Raw genomic sequence first — 18,172 nt, 5'->3', positions numbered from 1 at the left:
GTGCCTTAAGGGATCATATCTTGCACCTGGATTCACCTGGTCAGTCTATCATGGAATGAGAAAGTGTTCAAAATGTTTTGTGCACTCAGTGTACATCCCTACCTCCTTAAAACATGTTCCTACGTTATAATTGAATGTACAAAATCATGTGCAATTTACTTCAATCATAGTTTACAAAAGGAAAGTAAACATCTCTTTGACAAACCCTATGAAGACAGAAATACAGTGTGAGACAACAGTCAGCTTTGTGTGTGCGTCACGTTCTTCTCAAACCTATTGGAACATCTAATTGTGATTGCACCATACACTGTGTCATTGTGTGCCTTTGCCTTACACAAGTCTGAAAATGAACACTGGATTAAAAAAGTCATTTTTTATTCCGTTATGTGAAACAAAGTCAGATGTCAGTGGTTATGTTTGTGATCCAGGAATGATAAGCTGATAGTCGGGAGAATACTGCTGGTGTGCTGATGTCACAGCTCGGGCTGCCCCATGTCACAACACCAAAGAGGAAGAAGACCCCATTTATTTTCTGGCAGAGGAGTGGAGCACCAGAGTCCCCCTATAGATAGGGAAGAAAGAAAATGATACATTGTTATAGCTACATTACACTAATGTTAAAACAATGTCGTGAACGTTCGTGTGCACTAGTCCAGTCGGGTATTCAACATAACTTAGAATCATTCCTCATTTTTCTGAAGACCACTCATTCACATCAGTACCGTTAGTTCAAAACCATTTATTGCTCCAAATCGTCACCCAGGTCTTCATGAGTACACCATAGAGTTAACCGCCCCACTGTACATACCATGCAGGAGACGGAGCCGGCTGGGTCTGTACACAGCTGAGTGTCCGTGATGAGATCCTCTCCCCAGCTCTCTCTACAAGCGGTCCTGTTGACCAGACCCAGCCTGGCCTGGTGCAGGGTGGTTCTGCTAACCTTCGCTAGGGGGAGACAAGAGAGCACATTATATAGAGAAGGATGCTGCCTATTTATGATCATGTGTAAGAGCAAGACCGATGAAACACCGTGGATCCAGGGGGAGGAGGAGTCCCTCCAGTTCCTCAGTGGTAAACCGTCCAACAACAGTACACGAGAACTTATGGTCAGGAGTGTAGAAATGTGTTGCTGTACATACGTGCCGAGTTGCTGGATCCCCAGCCTGTTGTAACACAGGACCAGCTGTCATCCAGCTTCACATCCTCATGTGGGAGGCAAACTGGAGACAGTGTCATCTAGGGACATATCAGAGAAGAAAAAAAACACCAGAATAGGCATCCTAGATATGTCACATGCTTTAGGCCCGCAAGCCAAGTTAACGGTCCTGTAAACCCAGATAAACCATTCAAGCAATACAATCAGATCAGTGAGCTAAAGTAACCCATTCTGGAAGAGTATTTGATACCAATTCGAGCTGGAACACTGAGCTTGATGAGTGTGAGGTCAAAGGTCGGAGGGAAGGTTCCGTCGTGGGGGTGGCTGAACACCTCGTCCACCGGGATGGTCTGGGCAGCCATGAACCTCAGGTCGTGACCTCCCAGCACCACTGTGTCAACTGTAGCTCTGAAAGAGAGGAGAGAATAGACCCCAGGGGTACACGCAATGCCGTCGGTGGTACGCCAAATAAAAATATGATTCACTTTAAGAGGTTTTTATTTTTGCACATTTTCAAAACAGTCCATTTATATTTTCCAACGGGGGCTATACATTTGGGTGAGGTCCCCCCCGTGCCAATTTCAAATAAGTCACGGGAGTTTGATGAGAATTAAGATGCCTTTCGAGTAGTAAGACATGTATAAAAGCAACAGATACCATTAATAAGAAAGGGGCTAGAAGTGTTTTATATGGTGACCTACCGAGTGGGTATGACAGGCAAGTCCCATACTATTGTGGAGGACTTAATTCTTCCTACTGCCACGGATATGGCTGGGACAATGCTGGGGGAAAAGGCCAAAACTATACAGACAACCACTTCATCAAAAAACACTTTCACTACGCATCAGTGACATGGCAGGAGATGTTTTGAAACAATTACTGCTTCGCATGCAAGCCAGTGAATTCTATGCATTATGGCTGGATGAGTCAGACGTGGTGGGCCTGGCACATGTCCGTTACGTTTATGGGGGGGGGGGAATCAATTAAGGATGACATCCTCTTCTGCAAACCACTGGAAAAAAACAGGAGAGAATTTTTAAAGTACTGGACAGCTTTGACATCAAATGGATGGTCAAGATGTGTTGGTATCTGTACTGACGGCATAAAACCCATAACAGGGAGACCGTGGAGTGGTAATGCACGTGCAAGCAGTTGCTCCCAATGCCACTTGGGTTCCCTGCAGCATCCACCGAGAGGCTCTTGCTGCCAAAGGAATGCCTGACAGCTTGAAAGACATTTTAGACACTACAATGAAAATGTTTAACTTCGTTAAAGCAAGGCCCCTGAACTCTCATGTATTTTCTGCACTATGCAATGATATGGGCAGTGAACATGTAACACTTTTACAACATACAGAGGTGCGCTGGTTATCAAGGGGCAAAGTAATTACATGTTTTTTTTTTAAAATTGAGAGATGAGCCTAAAGTTCTTTACTGACCATCATTTTCACTTGTCTGACCGCTTGTCTGATGACGAGTTTCTCACATGACTGGCCTATCTGGGTGATGTTTTTTCCTCGCCTGAATGATCTGAATCTAGGATTACAGGGACTCTCCACAACTATATTCAATGTGCGGGACAAAATTGAGGCTATAATTAAGAAGCTGGAGCTCTTCTCTGTCTGCATTAACAAGGACAACACACAGGTCTTTTTATCATTGTATGATTTTTTTGTGTGCAAATGAACTCAAGCTTACGGACAATGTCAAATGTTATATAGCGAAGCACCTGAGTGAGTTGGGTGCGCAATTACGCAGGTACTTTCCCGAAACGGATGACACAAACAACTGGGTTCTTTATCCCTTTCATGCCCTGCCTCCAGTCAACTTTCCGATATCTGAACAAGAGACCTTCGTCGAAATTGCAACAAGCGGTTCTGTGAAAATTGAATTTAAAATCAGAAGCCACTGCCAGATTTCTGGATTGGGCTGCGCTCAGAGTATCCTGCCTTGGCAAATCATGCTGTTAAGACACTGATGCCCTTTGCAACCACGTACCTATGTGAGAGTGGATTCTCCGCCCTCACTAGCATGAAAACTAAATACAGGCAAAGACTGTGTGAGGAAAATGATTTAAGACCGAGACTGTCTAATACAACATTTCAGAATTGTGTGCATCCTTTCAAGGACATCCTTCATTAACATGTGGTGAGTTATTCACAATTTTTGGTGGACAAATAAGGTTTTATATTTAAGATGGCTAAATAAAGAGCAAAATTGTTGATTATTATTATATTATGGCAAAACAACATTTGAGAGTGCGCTGACCCTGGTGCTAGAGGGGGTACACAGCTGGCGGTTGAATGTTTGAAGGGGTACGGGGCTATAAAAAGTTTGGGAACCACTGATGTAGAGGTTAGATTACAGACGATAGTGTGTGTCCTGTGTCGGTACTTGGTGACTGACTCACTTGCTGTGGCAGTGTTGCGGTGCCAGAACCCAGTGGTGGTGGATCAGGGTCCCGCTGCAATAATGTCTCCCTTTGGACTGCAGACTGACCTGCCAGGGCCAGGAGTTGGCGCACGCCTCTGTCACACTCCCCACCCGCACCTCACCCTCCAAGGTCACATACACCCCTGCCGGGCGGGAGTCCAGCCGGCAGGTCAATATCTTACTCTGACCACAACTCTCTGGGAGACAGGAAGAGGGTACAAGAAGGTTAGTGGTCAAACTGAATATGATCTGCTGTTTTGATAATGCAGTATTTTGATCAACAAAATACAATTTCATGTGCTGGCAGTAAGATTAAAATTAATCAGATATTCATTTTTTACTCCCGTAAAAGTTTATTTCAGGTAGTTAACCAATTTAGCAGTGACATAACCTACCTTCAGTCACAGTAATACCACCAGACATAGACCTGTCACCTGTTAAACATAAAAAAGGTCATAAATAAATCTCCTGAGTGCTTAAAATGAAGTCATTCTCTAGGGTTGGGCTCCAAGTGTGTACTTACCTTGAATTAATTCATTGATCCAGTCTAGGTAGACCTGTACTTTAGTATAGACCCCAGGCCTTTGGGCTCTACCACAGCCCACTCCCCAGCTGACCACTCCAGCCAACTCATACCTGGACCCTGTGTAGCAGGACAGAGGTCCACCTGAGTCACCCTGCAGGAACAACCACATCACCAGACGAGGATAACAGAACAGAATTTTTATATGAAAGTAGAATACAATGAAAGGGATAAATACATGAAAGCATTGTCAGGGTTCGAGGTCACTACCTGGCAGGCGTCTACACCTCCTTCAGGGTCTCCAGCACAGAACATGGTGGGCTGAATTACACCACGGTAGAACTTGTTACAGTCCTCCAGGGACAGGCAGGTCACATTAACCTCCTGGAGTCTGTTGGCACGAGGACCATCTGAGAGTAGGAAGAGGGAGAAAGAGCACATGAAGAGGGGAAAACAAGTAACAGGACCTTCCTCACTGTGAATGATCAATTATGATTTAATGTCCGTTTAGACTTCAGAAGACCATACCTGACCTTTCTTATAAAAGAGGAGAAAAAAGGCAACTAAACTTCAAAAAGAAATGTAGGCAATCTACTGACTCTCTCTGGTGGTACCCCAGCCGGTCACTGTGCATTGCTTTTTGGGTTCAATTGGCCTCATCCAGATCTCTATGCGTCTCACACACTGGTTGAACGTCAGCGGGGTCGTCAGCTTCACCAGGGCAATGTCATGCATCTTTTTCATGCCGTTGTAATCCTTGTGGGTGACTATTTTTGAGACTGCAACCAACTGAAAACAAAAATAAATGTGCCTAAACAGTTAATGTCAATGCAGAATAGTAATACAGAAACAACAAAAAATCTGTTTAAATGACTTGAATGTAGTCCGTCCACGTCTGCATCCCACCTGTTGACATTCTTCATCAGGATTCTCAAGGTCGTGTTTTCCCGCCATCACAGTCCAGAAATCCACTTTGTTATACCTGTAAAACACCATCCATAATTACTTTGATTTCTCTACCTATACATCTATTCCATTTATTGTTACTTGAACTTCCAGAACAACTCACTGCTTGAAGCAGTGTGCGGCAGTCAGAACCCACTGAGGGGCGATGATGGCACCACCACAGGCTGGCATGGTGGTAAAGCGTAGGGATACCTGCCATGGCCAGGAGTGGGCCCAGGCCTCCACACCACCAATGATCCTCACCTCCATCTCCTGCTCTGGCATGAAGGAGCGAACCCCTGCCAGATCTGCAACAAAGCTCAGAGGTTACAGGTTTCTTTATTGGTGTGCAGGGACAAGTTACTCACTGCATCAGGACATGTGGGTGGCCTTAGTTTTAAGTGCTTAGTATAGCAGTGCATGTCTGGTCTTGCCAGTAGGGCTGATGCTACCAGTGTTTGTGTATGTCATTGTGCGCATTACATATAGCCAGAATAGATTCTGAACCTACGCTTGCTTACAGCTGCCCAAGAGTTTTCCCAGACTTAAAGGCTTTAATTGCAACAAGTTCCTCCTCTGTAATTTGGCTTTCACATGAGTCTCTGTACAGAAGTTAATTTTACATTATAGAAAAAATCCATACCTCTAACTAGTGGAGATGGAGACTGAAACGAAAATATATGCTTAAAGTACTTTGCTTCAGCTTTCAAAATATTGGTTTGGTGAATTGTGGGTGACTGTCATTTGTAACAAGTTAAAGTAAATTATTTTTGGAGATTAAATATTTAAAAAATAAAAATTGCATTTTTCCACATATTCCATCCAATTCACTTTATAATATATTACACTTGATCTTAAGTTCCTCCATTTATTTTCCCTCCAACTTATTCTGTGCCTCTATGTTAGTTTTTATTAACATCTGTACGGTTAGTCCCATTTCCTTTGTTAATACGAACTCTTTTGACCTAAATTGTATTTGTTTTAAAGATTAGTATTGAATCGCATGGCCTCTAAAGCCACATTTAAAAGTGTCCCATACAATAAGGGATCTGCTGTACTGTACCTACTGTATGCAGTGTCGGAAAAAGTCCGTTATAAATTATTCTGTCCTAGTTAACTTTTTTTTAAATCATCCAATAGACTGATTAAATTTCCAATATCCTCGCCCACGTGGAAATTCTGTAAGAGTAATGTATACGCCAATTATTTGATGGTCCGAGCGCATTCTGTCAGCACTTTATATTTTGGTGCCAGGGAGAATGACATAAGAAAGTAGTCAAGACGACTAGCTTGATTGAGCCTCCGCCATGTAGATCTCACGGGCTCAGGATATTTATGCGTCCATTTATGCACTAGTTTCAATATATCGAAGACATTCGTGATTTCCTTAAGTGCATGAGGGTGATAGTTTGTAGTGCGATTTATTTTACGGTCCATCGAGTTATTTAAAACCGTATTATAATCTCCCACCATAATAATAATAGAGCATTGTATTGCTTGATCAATTATTATATATTTTCAAAGCAGCATGGATCATCAGTATTCGGACCATATAGATTAATGAGCCAAATCCGTTTGTGGTCCAATAACATATTTAAAATAATCCATCTACCTTCCGGATCTGTTTGGACAATTTGCACATTCAGATCAAAATTATTGTTAATTAATATCATCAACCCTTTTGAGTTTCTATGCCCATGGGAAAATTATATTTGCCTCCCCCTACCAGTCCTTTTCCCACACAACTTCATCTAAAAATTGTTGAATGCGTGTCCTGTAAACAACAGATATTATATTCCATCTCTTTAAGCCAGGTAAATACTGATCCGTCGTTTCTTACTGTCCGCTAAACCATTTCAATTACAACTGGCTATACGTATTTCACCATAATGAGACTCAATTCCATTTATCATAATGTTTGTAAACTTACCATTAAAAAGTAGTACAATTGAGTGTCCATATAGCTGTACCGTGATATTTGCGTCGCTACTAAGTAAACCTCCAATTGTTCGCCACTATTCCACCCGCTAAAACCTACTTCCCCACCATCCCAGGTTGTGTTGTAGTCAGTGACAGGCAGACCACCCCTGTTCCACGGGATCCTAGGGACTTTAAGAGATTGGGACCCGTCCTTTAAGAAGATCACAGTACCATCGCCCTCACCTCGATTCCTTTAGGATTCGCTGTTAAACGTGTTCTTCCATACCTTCAAATTGAAATCCGCTGGTGAGGGTTGCATTTTCCTCTTCTGTTCCGTTCAATGCACCATTTTCAAGATTCTGTACGATTTCAGTCTGGTTACGTAAATCTAAAGAGAATAGTATTTTTTTTTTAAAAATGTTTAAAAAAATAAAAATCACAGAAGCACTGGCAACAAAACTAGAATGAAAATGAATGTGTTGCCCTTACCGTGCTGGATTCCAAGCCCCAACAGAGACAGATACACAATTAGGAAAACACACATTTTCATCCAAAGGGCATTAAAAAGTTTGGCGTAAGACTGATGGCCCAATCGGAATAAAAGTGACACGGGTAAATGACACTTGACAATGTGCCTTTCTACTTTCAAGCACTCATCAGCTTCCCACGCTGCACCTGCCAACATCATCACCTAATTAGATTCCTTAACATGTAATGTACCCACTAGGCCAGATGAGGGCAGTATAGACCCATTTCATTTAACTTTCTCCCGTTCACAATGATAGGGCAACTCCTATTGATCAGACACCTCACAGCACACACACCGACACCAGTTAATAAAACATATATTTATTTGTATGGTGCAAATCAATCTCAGTCATTGCACTAGTCAGTTCATCTTTATCCTATTGTACATTCCACATAAAATATTAATTCACGATCATCATAGCGACATCAACAGCAACAAATAATACGCAGCGTCAGAAATGTTGAGCGGATCAGAGGGTCCGTGTTAGGCCTTAGGGGGAGTCTACAGACACTAAGCTTACTTGTACTTGTAGAAGGCTACATTGAGCAGACGTTGCTTGCTTCTCAGAGGCTCTGCCATAGCTTGAGGTTAAAAGCACATGTTGTCATCGTGTTCACGGAGCACGCTGATACCGTCTGTGTTGTAACAGGGGTTATGTATCCCAGACAAGCTCAGGCTAAGGGGTTGCAGGGGCCACATTTGAGTCAAGGCAAGCCCAAACCTAAGCATGGATATACAGTGACTTCAGAAAACTATCCTTCATGTTGGCAAAATGCAATTTGTCTTCCAGCTAGAATGATATTGTTGGAGCGTTTACTGTGAACATGACACCCAATACATTTCAAAATCTCAACATGGGTTTACTTATGGTTTTGCTCATCAGCAGAGATGAGGGAAGTGATCACAGATGTAGAGCCTAAAACAGGATTTAACATGAAATTAAATACGAAAACAAATAAAACTAAACAAAACTTTTTAAAAAGCAGATCAGTTTGTTTGAAGCTTTTTCAGGCTGGGCAATGTGTGGAGCTTATGGTGCTGTCTTAAAGAGAGCTGATCCAATCTGCTCCAATTTGAAGTGCTGCTGGCTGAATCTCCATCTCCACTCCTTAGGGTCCTCTCTCCATCTGCTTCCCCCAGAATGTGACTCCCGTCACAGGCTTAACCAGCCTCATGCTCCCCTGGAAGCTCCATCACCCCCAGTCTGATTCCATACCCTGCAACCCTGTCATGTTCACCATAATCTCACATCATCAACCAGGTAGGTCGACTTCAGAAGAAGGTATTTGTTTTAACCGTACTGTTGGGGCATCTAGGGTCCTTGGTCCCCAACTCATGACCAGGATAGTGCTGTGTCTCTGGGTTAGTCTAGGCCCCGGTCAGCCTCCTCTCCAGCCGGTCCAACTTGGCCAGGTTCTCCTTTAGCAGCTTGGAGCCAGGGGTTAGGATCAGGGCCCTCTGGTAGTACTGCCTGGCTGCTGCATAGTCTCCCTGCAGTGGATCAAATACAGACGTTTATCAGCTCTCATCCTTTGCCATATATGCTTGATTTGCAATTCAGGTATAATCAAAGACTTGATGGCTTGTAAATGGCTTTTGACTTGTGCAAACAAACTCTACTGTGTAGTCATAGTACCTTGATATGTTGAATTCCTCCCATGTTCATCCAAGCCTGCGATTGGTCAGGCTTTAGTTCCACTACCAGCTTGTAGCTCTGTAATGAAGACCACGCATACCTTAATATAAAGTAGTTACAACCAACGATCACTAGATGGCTGTAGGGTTCTTATGCTCGGACTATAAAGTGAATATGAAGGGAGAAAAGTTGATTTATAAGATTACTGAAACTTTAAATCGACGCAACATGTTGTGTGTCTTTGAACACCAAACACCCTGAAACAATAGAATATGCAATCAAAATACAGCAAGCAGACATTGGATCCACTTCAACATTGGCAACCGCCACGCCCGAAGCCCGCATTATCTCAATTGGCCCTTTTGTGTCTTTTCTTAGAAGGGGAACAACACCCGAACAAGAGCTGGAGCCCTGGCGCCCGGCCAAGCCCCGCTGAGAGAGCCAGAACTGCAGAGTTTATCTCTAGAAGAAACCCTGAGAATAAACTGTTCAACATAGCAGGCCTTTGTTGACTTCCTGAACTGAAGAAAGACGGAGAGATGGAGGGAGCGAAAGGGAGTGAGAGAGTGGAAAGGGAGAGAGAGTCAGGGAGGGAGCGGAAAGACAGAGAGACTTGCTCTCTAAGTAAAGAGAGAGAGAGAGGAAAGAGAGACCTGCTGTATAAGCAGAGAGTTCAGCACAAGAGGAAAAAAAAACCGAAAGAAAGACGGAGGGAAGAGAAATAAGTTGATCTTAGGACACACTCTCTCTGTGAGAAGTGTGGTTGGGGGGAAATGGGCTTATTTGTTGATGCAGATAGTGGAGGAGATATGGTGTTATTTTAGTGACAAGGGGGGGAAAGATCAAGGCAGCGAAAGGCCTGGAACGCTGTTTGATATGATTTTATTTGCAAACATTGTATCTCTTCTCTCTCAAGTGTGTCCGCTTGAACAGGAGAAAAAACACACCCGGCGCTTACAAGATCCACAGGCGCCCTTCAAACCCCTGCAGATAACATACTTCATGTAGGAGATGCAAATTGTGTTGTTTTGAGTCAAGGCAAGCCCAAAAATATGTTATTTTCTTTATTCCTAGTAGCTTTCGGGGAGATTGGGATATATGAGCCAATTAGTGGTTTTGTTTTGTAAGAGGTAAAGTTTGAGGTTATAGGAGGTTCTAAAGTTATTCACAGAGGTGAAAGGAGAGAAAAGAAAAGAGAAGGGAAAGGTCGATAATGAGGGAGAGAGAGGGGTTATGCCGGTGAGGAGGGAGAGAGAGAGGGGTTATGCCGGTGAGGAGGGAGAGAGAGAGGGGTTATGCCGGTGAGGAGGGAGAGAGAGAGGGGTTATGCCGGTGAGGAGGGAGAGAGAGGGGTTATGCCGGTGAGGAGGGAGAGAGAGGGGTTATGCTGGTGAGGAGGGAGAGAGAGAGGGGTTATGCCGGTGAGGAGGGAGAGAGAGGGGTTATGCCGGTGAGGAGGGAGAGAGAGGGGTTATGCCGGTGAGGAGGGAGAGAGAGGGGTTATGCCGGTGAGGAGGGAGAGAGAGGGGTTATGCCGGTGAGGAGGGAGAGAGAGAGGGGTTATGCCGGTGAGGAGGGAGAGAGAGGGGTTATGCCGGTGAGGAGGGAGAGAGAGGGGTTATGCCGGTGAGGAGGGAGAGAGAGAGGGTTATGCCGGTGAGGAGGGAGAGAGAGGGGTTATGCCGGTGAGGAGGGAGAGAGAGGGGTTATGCCGGTGAGGAGGGAGAGAGAGGGGTTATGCCGGTGAGGAGGGAGAGAGAGGGGTTATGCCGGTGAGGAGGGAGAGAGAGGGGTTATGCCGGTGAGGAGGGAGAGAGAGGGGTTATGCCGGTGAGGAGGGAGAGAGAGGGGTTATGCCGGTGAGGAGGGAGAGAGAGGGGTTATGCCGGTGAGGAGGGAGAGAGAGGGGTTATGCCGGTGAGGAGGGAGAGAGAGGGGTTATGCCGGTGAGGAGGGAGAGAGAGGGGTTATGCCGGTGAGGAGGGAGAGAGAGGGGTTATGCCGGTGAGGAGGGAGAGAGAGGGGTTATGCCGGTGAGGAGGGAGAGAGAGGGGTTATGCCGGTGAGGAGGGAGAGAGAGGGGTTATGCCGGTGAGGAGGGAGAGAGAGGGGTTATGCCGGTGAGGAGGGAGAGAGAGGGGTTATGCCGGTGAGGCGGGAGAGAGAGGGGTTATGCCGGTGAGGAGGGAGAGAGAGGGGTTATGCCGGTGAGGAGGGAGAGAGAGGGGTTATGCCGGTGAGGAGGGAGAGAGAGAGGGGTTATGCCGGTGAGGAGGGAGAGAGAGGGGTTATGCCGGTGAGGAGGGAGAGACAGGGGTTATGCCGGTGAGGAGGGAGAGACAGGGGTTATGCCGGTGAGGAGGGAGAGAGAGGGGTTATGCCGGTGAGGAGGGAGAGAGAGGGGTTATGCCGGTGAGGAGGGAGAGAGAGGGGTTATGCCGGTGAGGAGGGAGAGAGAGGGGTTATGCCGGTGAGGAGGGAGAGAGAGGGGTTATGCCGGTGAGGAGGGAGAGAGAGGGGTTATGCCGGTGAGGAGGGAGAGAGAGAGGGGTTATGCCGGTGAGGAGGGAGAGAGAGGGGTTATGCCGGTGAGGAGGGAGAGAGAGGGGTTATGCCGGTGAGGAGGGAGAGAGAGGGGTTATGCCGGTGAGGAGGGAGAGAGAGGGGTTATGCCGGTGAGGAGGGAGAGAGAGGGGTTATGCCGGTGAGGAGGGAGAGAGAGGGGTTATGCCAGTGAGGAGGGAGAGAGAGGGGGGTATGCCGGTGAGGAGGGCGAGAGAGGGGTTATGCCGGTGAGAAGGGAGAGAGAGGGGGGTATGCCGGTGAGGAGGGAGAGAGAGGGGGGTATGATGGTGAGGAGGGAGAGAGGGGTATGACAGTGAGGACGGAGAGAAGAGGGTGTAATGTTGAGGAGGGAGAGAGAGAGGGGTATGATGGTGAGGAGGGAGAGAGAGGGTGTAATGTTGAGGAGGGAGAGAAGAGGGGTATGATGGTGAGGAGGGAGAGAAGAGGGTGTAATGTTGAGGAGGGAGAGAGAGGGGTATGATGGTGAGGAGGGAGAGAGGGGTATGATGGTGAGGAGGGAGAGAGGGGTATGATGGTGAGGAGGGAGAGGGGTATGATGGTGAGGAGGGAGAGAGGGGTATGATGGTGAGGAGGGAGAGAGGGGTATGATGTGAGGACGGAGAGAAGAGGGTGTAATGTTGAGGAGGGAGAGAGGGGTATGATGGTGAGGATGGAGAGAAGAGGGTGTAATGTTGTGGAGGGAGAGAGGGGTATGATGGTGAGGAGGGAGAGAGGGGTATGATGGTGAGGAGGGAGAGAGGGGTATGATGGTGAGGAGGGAGAGAGAGGGGTATGATGGTGAGGAGGGAGAGAGGGGTATGATGGTGAGGAGGGAGAGAGGGGTATGATGGTGAGGAGGGAGAGAGGGGTATGATGGTGAGGAGGGAGAGAGGGGTATGATGGTGAGGATGGAGAGAGGGGTATAATGGTGAGGATGGAGAGAGGGGTATGATGGTGAGGAGGGAGAGAAGAGGGTGTAATGTTGAGGAGGGAGAGAGAGGGGTATGATGGTGAGGAGGGAGAGAGGGGTATGATGGTGAGGAGGGAGAGAGAGGGTGTAATGTTGAGGAGGGAGAGAGGGGTATGATGGTGAGGAGGGAGAGAGGGGTATGATGTGAGGACGGAGAGAAGAGGGTGTAATGTTGAGGAGGGAGAGAGAGGGGTATGATGGTGAGGAGGGAGAGAGAGGGGTATGATGGTGAGGAGGGAGAGAGAGGGTGTAATGTTGAGGAGGAAGAGAGGGGTATGATGGTGAGGAGGGAGAGAGGGGTATGATGGTGAGGAGGGAGAGAGGGGTATGATGGTGAGGAGGGAGAGAGAGGGTGTAATGTTGAGGAGGGAGAGAGAGGGTGTAATGTTGAGGAGGGAGAGAGGGGTATGATGGTGAGGAGGGAGAGAGGGGTATGATGGTGAGGAGGGAGAGAGGGGTATGATGTTGAGGAGGGAGAGAGAGGGGTATGATGGTGAGGAGGGAGAGAGAGGGTATGATGGTGAGGAGGGAGAGAGGGGTATGATGGTGAGGAGGGAGAGAGGGGTATGATGGTGAGGAGGGAGAGAGAGGGGTATGATGGTGAGGAGGGAGAGAGAGGGGTATGATGGTGAGGAGGGAGAGAGAGGGTGTAATGTTGAGGAGGGAGAGAGGGGGTATGATGGTGAGGAGGGAGAGAGGGGTATGATGGTGAGGAGGGAGAGAGAGGGGTATGATGGTGAGGAGGGAGAGAGAGGGGTATGATGGTGAGGAGGGAGAGAGGGGTATGATGGTGAGGAGGGAGAGAGAGGGTGTAATGTTGAGGAGGGAGAGAGAGGGGTATGATGGTGAGGAGGGAGAGAGAGGAGTATGATGGTGAGGAGGGAGAGAGGGGGTGTAATGTTGAGGAGGGAGAGAGAGGGGTATGATGGTGAGGAGGGAGAGAGAGGAGAGCGTCAAGCAGGAGACAGTTAATTCGGTTGGAGAGATTGAAACATTAGTGGATGAGGAGAGAGGGAGTCTGAGGGAGAAGAGAGCAGATGGAAAAGTATGCAGAGTAATGAGGGGGTGTGTGTGTGTATGTGTGTGTGTAGCCTCCTGTACCTCGAAGGCTCTGTCCAGCTGGTTCATCTCTCTGAGCTGGTTGCCCTTGGAGAAGTGAAGCTCTGCCCTGACAGACACGTCTATGGGGTTCTGCAGTAGGGCCTTGTCTAGAGCATCCAGAGCCTGGAGGAAGAGGAGAGAATTAGTACACATATACAGAGGTTACTACACACACACACACCACACACACACACACACACACACACACACACACACACACACACACACACACATGTATGCGCACACGCGTGCACACACACACACTGGGATTCTGATGAGACGTGTGTGGACTGTATCACCAGTGTTACACTTGTGTACACACCCTTCCATGGCTTGGGATAGACTTCCATGGCTAGGGATAGACTTCCATGGCTAGGGATAGACTTCCATGGCTAGGGATAGACTTCCATGGCTTGGGATAGACTTCCATGGCTAGGGATAGACTTCCATGGCTTGGGATAGACTTCCATGGCTTGGGATAGACTTCCATGGCTAGGGATAGACTTCCATGGCTAGGGATAGACTTCCATGGCTAGGGATAGACTTCCATGGCTAGGGATAGACTTCCATGGCTTGGGATAGACTTCCATGGCTTGGGATAGACTTCCATGGCTAGGGATAGACTTCCATGGCTTGGGATAGACTTCCATGGCTTGGGATAGACTTCCATGGCTAGGGATAGACTTCCATGGCTAGGGATTGACTTCCATGGCTTGGGATAGACTTCCATGGCTAGGGATAGACTTCCATGGCTTGGGATAGACTTCCATGGCTAGGGATAGACTTCCATGGCTAGGGATTGACTTCCATGGCTTGGGATTGACTTCCATGGCTTGGGATAGACTTCCATGGCTTGGGATAGACTTCCATGGCTAGGGATAGACTTCCATGGCTAGGGATAGACTTCCATGGCTAGGGATAGACTTCCATGGCTAGGGATAGACTTCCATGGCTTGGGATAGACTTCCATGGCTTGGGATAGACTTCCATGGCTAGGGATAGACTTCCATGGCTAGGGATTGACTTCCATGGCTTGGGATAGACTTCCATGGCTAGGGATAGACTTCCATGGCTTGGGATAGACTTCCATGGCTAGGGATAGACTTCCATGGCTAGGGATTGACTTCCATGGCTTGGGATTGACTTCCATGGCTTGGGATAGACTTCCATGGCTTGGGATATACTTCCATGGCTAGGAATAGACTTCCATGGCTAGGGATAGACTTCCATGGCTAGGGATAGACTTCCATGGCTAGGGATAGACTTCCATGGCTAGTGGATAGACTTCCATGGCTAGGGATAGACTTCCATGGCTAGGGATAGACTTCCATGGCTTGGGATAGACTTCCATGGCTAGGGATAGACTTCCATGGCTAGGGATAGACTTCCATGGCTAGGGATAGACTTCCATGGCTAGGGCTGACAGTGAGGACTTGTGAAGAGCAGAATCAACAACCTCTGCATAAACAAAACAGTTGCTTTGTGAGAAGGTGATAACCGTTGAAGGTGTAAACCCGTGTTCACAGTTAGCCATTGTTATGTCATTTTAACCTAAAAGCCCCAGCAGCCTTGCCTTGGCCCCAAGACTGAGCAGGTCCACTGAGGCCATGGTCCAGTGAATCCCAGGAGCCGGGCTGGAAACACAAAAGTCTGAGGCTTTTTGGTAAAACACCAGGCTAAATCCTCGTTGGAAATGCACCATGACATATCAGAGAGAGAGAGACAGACTCGTCATTCACTGGCTGATGAGCAGAGAAAAGGTCGTCAGAGAGAGATTTAAAGAAAGAAAAAAAGAGAGTGAGGCTGATTATAGTAGTAGACAGTGTTCTGTGGAGAGAGAGAGAGAGAGAGAGAGAGCGGAAAGCTGAGAGATTTGAAGGGGAAAGAAAAGAACGAGGAAGAGAGAGTTGGGAACTTAATATAATTTACTTTTGCCTCTGGGAGAGAGAAGTCTCATCCTCGAGATAACATAAATATCCTCAATCGCTTTTATTTTCCCTTCCCTTTGACAGAAAGAGAGAGAAAAAAAAGCATTTATAAAACCCCCATTAAGGGGATATCGAGATAGTGTAGCTAACAGATCTGGAAGCGTAGCAGTATCCCTGGTGAGTTAGTATGTAGACACTAGACAGAAACACACGAAAACTATCCAAAGGGAGGATGGTGTAATATTCACTCTGTCTTCTGTCTGAGAGACTGAGAGAAACGTCCTCTATAGTCCAGCCTTTCTCAAACCCAGGTTCGTGGGCCGCCGCCAGTCCCTAGAGGAATGCCTGAAAAAGCCCTACTGAGTGCACTGGATTCGTCTCGATCTACTAAATCTGTTGTGCTTGGTTCATAGAACCATGGTTACGTGAGTAACCTCCAATCTCCGATAAACGAAGGTCGTGACAAACAGAGCGCTTTCTTTTTTTCTTCCTACAAGTTCGGCTTTAACTTTTGACTGGTCGGAGCTATTAGCTATTATGACCCCCATCACCGAAAGCCGTGACTCTCAGCAACATGGACGTACCCGCCGTTTCCCTCTACGGCGCTCACAAGCCGCGCAGGACACGTTGGAACGGACTGTGACAAAATCCCATTGGAAAGCAATGCAGATCTTCTTCCCAATACCTTTCCCAAGCATTTCAGTGACTACATACCATAAATCATTTAGATTGAAAGGTGACCTCCCTGATTTGACATATCTTAGTGTGTTACTATGTTTATTGAGGTAATGGCAGCAAGACCTAGTTCAACATTTTCATCAAATAATATTTCTATTTTTGTTTTGTTGATGATACTACCAGGTGTCCTAAAATAGAGAATCAAATAGCTTGATGGACTATGTTATTACTGTCCTAAACAAATGATATGTTTAGCTCCCTGCCTGTGCCATTAAACCCCTACAACTCATCCAGAACGCCGCAGCCCGTCTGGTGTTCAACCTTCCCAAGTTCTCTCACGTCACCCCCCCCCGCTCTCTCCACTGGCTTCTAGTTGAAGCTCGCATCCGCTACAAGACCATGGTGATTGCCTACGGAGCTGTGAAGGGAACGGCACCTCCATACCTTCAGGCTCTGATCAGGCCCTACACCCAAACAAGGGCACTGCGTTCATCCACCACTGGCCTGCTAGCCCCCCTACCTCTGAGGAAGCACAGTTCCCGCTCAGCCCAGTCAAAACTGTTCTCTGCTCTGGCACCCCAATGGTGGAACAAGCTCCCTCACGACGCCAGGACAGTGGAGTCAATCACCACCTTCCGGAGACACCTGAAACCCCACCTCTTTAAGGAATACCTAGGATAGGATAAAGTAATCCTTCTAACCCCCCCCCCCCCCCCCCCCTTAAAAGATTTAGATGCACTATTGTAAAGTGGTTGTTCCACTGGATATCATAAGGTGAATGCACCATTTTGTAAGTCGCTCTGGATAAGAGCGTCTGCTAAATGACTTAAATGTAAATGTAAATATGTGTTAGGCCCAGGAGGCTGGTGGCACCTTAATGCGGGAGGACGGCTCGGGATAATGACTGGAGCAGAATCAGTGGAATGGTATCATATACATCAAACACATGGTTTCCAGGTGGTTGATGCCATTCCATTCGCTCCGTTCCAGACATTATTATGAGCCGTCCTCCCCTCAGCAGCCTCCACTGGTGTTAGGGTAGTACATATCATAGAGAAAATGCATTGAAAAATTGGTGTTTTGATTAAAAAAAGCAATTGTCAATATTTTTATACCAAAGCGGTCCCCAGAGGGAAAAAAAGGCCTTATCTTGCCGGTCCCTGGCACAAAAAAAATTGCTGCTCTAGTCACCCCCCCCCCACACCACATCTGTGTTATTTTAGGAAGGAAATACTATTTTTAGCAACGAGGCTAAATCTCAAATAGCACCCAATTCCATATAAGTAGTGCACTACACAGGGGTAAGGGTGCCATTTGGGACACAAAGATTACATCCATTCTGTTAGAGTGTCTACAGATGAGCCGCCAGAGACGGAGGGGTGGAATGAGCGATGGAACCAGGGACGGCGGTGGAGAAGGAGAATGTAATCAGGATGGAGAGATGAAGTGAATGAAGTAAAGGATGAACGATCAGTGTGAACAGATGGGGATGGGATCCTGTGAGACTCGGAGGAGACATAATCTAGATGTGATGGGTTTCCATAGCAACCACTGTTTCCGCGGCGATCACTGTTGCTGACCCTGAGGTGATAAGGATTGTTCTGTTTTTCTTGACCGTCTCGGTCCTTCGCCCATCCCCCATCTCGCTCTCTCTATTCTTCTTACTCTTTCCCGTTCTTTCTTTCAAAAGGCAGACACCACAGAGCCAACAACACACGCACCTCTGTGTAGTTGCCCCGTTTGCTGTAGATGGCAGACAGTAGGCGGTAACACTCGATGCAGCTCCCCT

At 47.0% G+C, this 18,172-nt stretch overlaps 2 protein-coding genes and 1 long non-coding RNA gene across 3 annotated transcripts in view; all 3 read right to left on the bottom strand.

Moving 5' to 3' along the window:
* Window positions 1–367: 367 nt before the first annotated feature.
* On the bottom strand, window positions 368–1,232 carry LOC145879965 (uncharacterized). Its single transcript, XR_014392836.1, has 3 exons — window positions 1,140–1,232; window positions 809–945; window positions 368–562 (listed from the first exon to the last, which is right to left on the bottom strand). It is a non-coding gene; the product is annotated as an uncharacterized LOC145879965 (long non-coding RNA).
* A 127-nt stretch (window positions 1,233–1,359) lies between these two features.
* LOC106609307 (serine protease 30-like) lies at window positions 1,360–7,630 on the bottom strand. Its single transcript, XM_082977219.1, has 10 exons — window positions 7,466–7,630; window positions 7,263–7,364; window positions 5,181–5,364; window positions 5,018–5,093; window positions 4,711–4,900; window positions 4,382–4,521; window positions 4,112–4,265; window positions 3,984–4,022; window positions 3,566–3,785; window positions 1,360–1,564 (listed from the first exon to the last, which is right to left on the bottom strand). The coding sequence occupies exons 1-10, from the start codon at window positions 7,524–7,526 to the stop codon at window positions 1,360–1,362; spliced, it is 1,371 nt and encodes a 456-aa protein (XP_082833345.1). The 5' UTR covers window positions 7,527–7,630.
* A 179-nt stretch (window positions 7,631–7,809) lies between these two features.
* LOC106609308 (protein O-mannosyl-transferase TMTC1) overlaps window positions 7,810–18,172 on the bottom strand; it is a 91,432-nt gene continuing 81,069 nt past the window's right edge. The window contains exons 16-19 of the mRNA XM_014207977.3: window positions 18,105–18,172; window positions 13,778–13,900; window positions 9,142–9,219; window positions 7,810–8,996 (exon numbers count right to left, since the gene is read on the bottom strand). The exon at window positions 18,105–18,172 is cut by the window's right edge and continues 70 nt beyond it. Coding sequence (XP_014063452.2) covers window positions 8,874–8,996; window positions 9,142–9,219; window positions 13,778–13,900; window positions 18,105–18,172 — 392 coding nt within the window. The 3' untranslated portion in view covers window positions 7,810–8,873. The remainder of the gene's footprint in view (window positions 8,997–9,141; window positions 9,220–13,777; window positions 13,901–18,104) is intronic.

Source organism: Salmo salar, chromosome 07 (genome assembly GCF_965601325.2).
Source record: "Salmo salar chromosome 07, fSalSal1, whole genome shotgun sequence".
Taxonomy (NCBI): domain Eukaryota; kingdom Metazoa; phylum Chordata; class Actinopteri; order Salmoniformes; family Salmonidae; genus Salmo; species Salmo salar.
This window is presented reverse-complemented; position numbering and strand designations above follow the sequence as displayed.

Bases quoted from the DNA above. Each gene is read 5' to 3' on its own strand.
- LOC106609307 (XM_082977219.1), bottom strand. From the start codon at position 7,526: ATGAAAATGTGTGTTTTCCTAATTGTGTATCTGTCTCTGTTGGGGCTT. The intron at 5,094-5,180 runs GTGAGTTGTTCT...GGTGTTTTACAG, and splicing joins GCCGCACACTGCTTCAAGCA to GTATAACAAAGTGGATTTCT. The intron at 4,522-4,710 runs GTCAGTAGATTG...TCCTACTCTCAG, and splicing joins CTGGGGTACCACCAGAGAGA to ATGGTCCTCGTGCCAACAGA.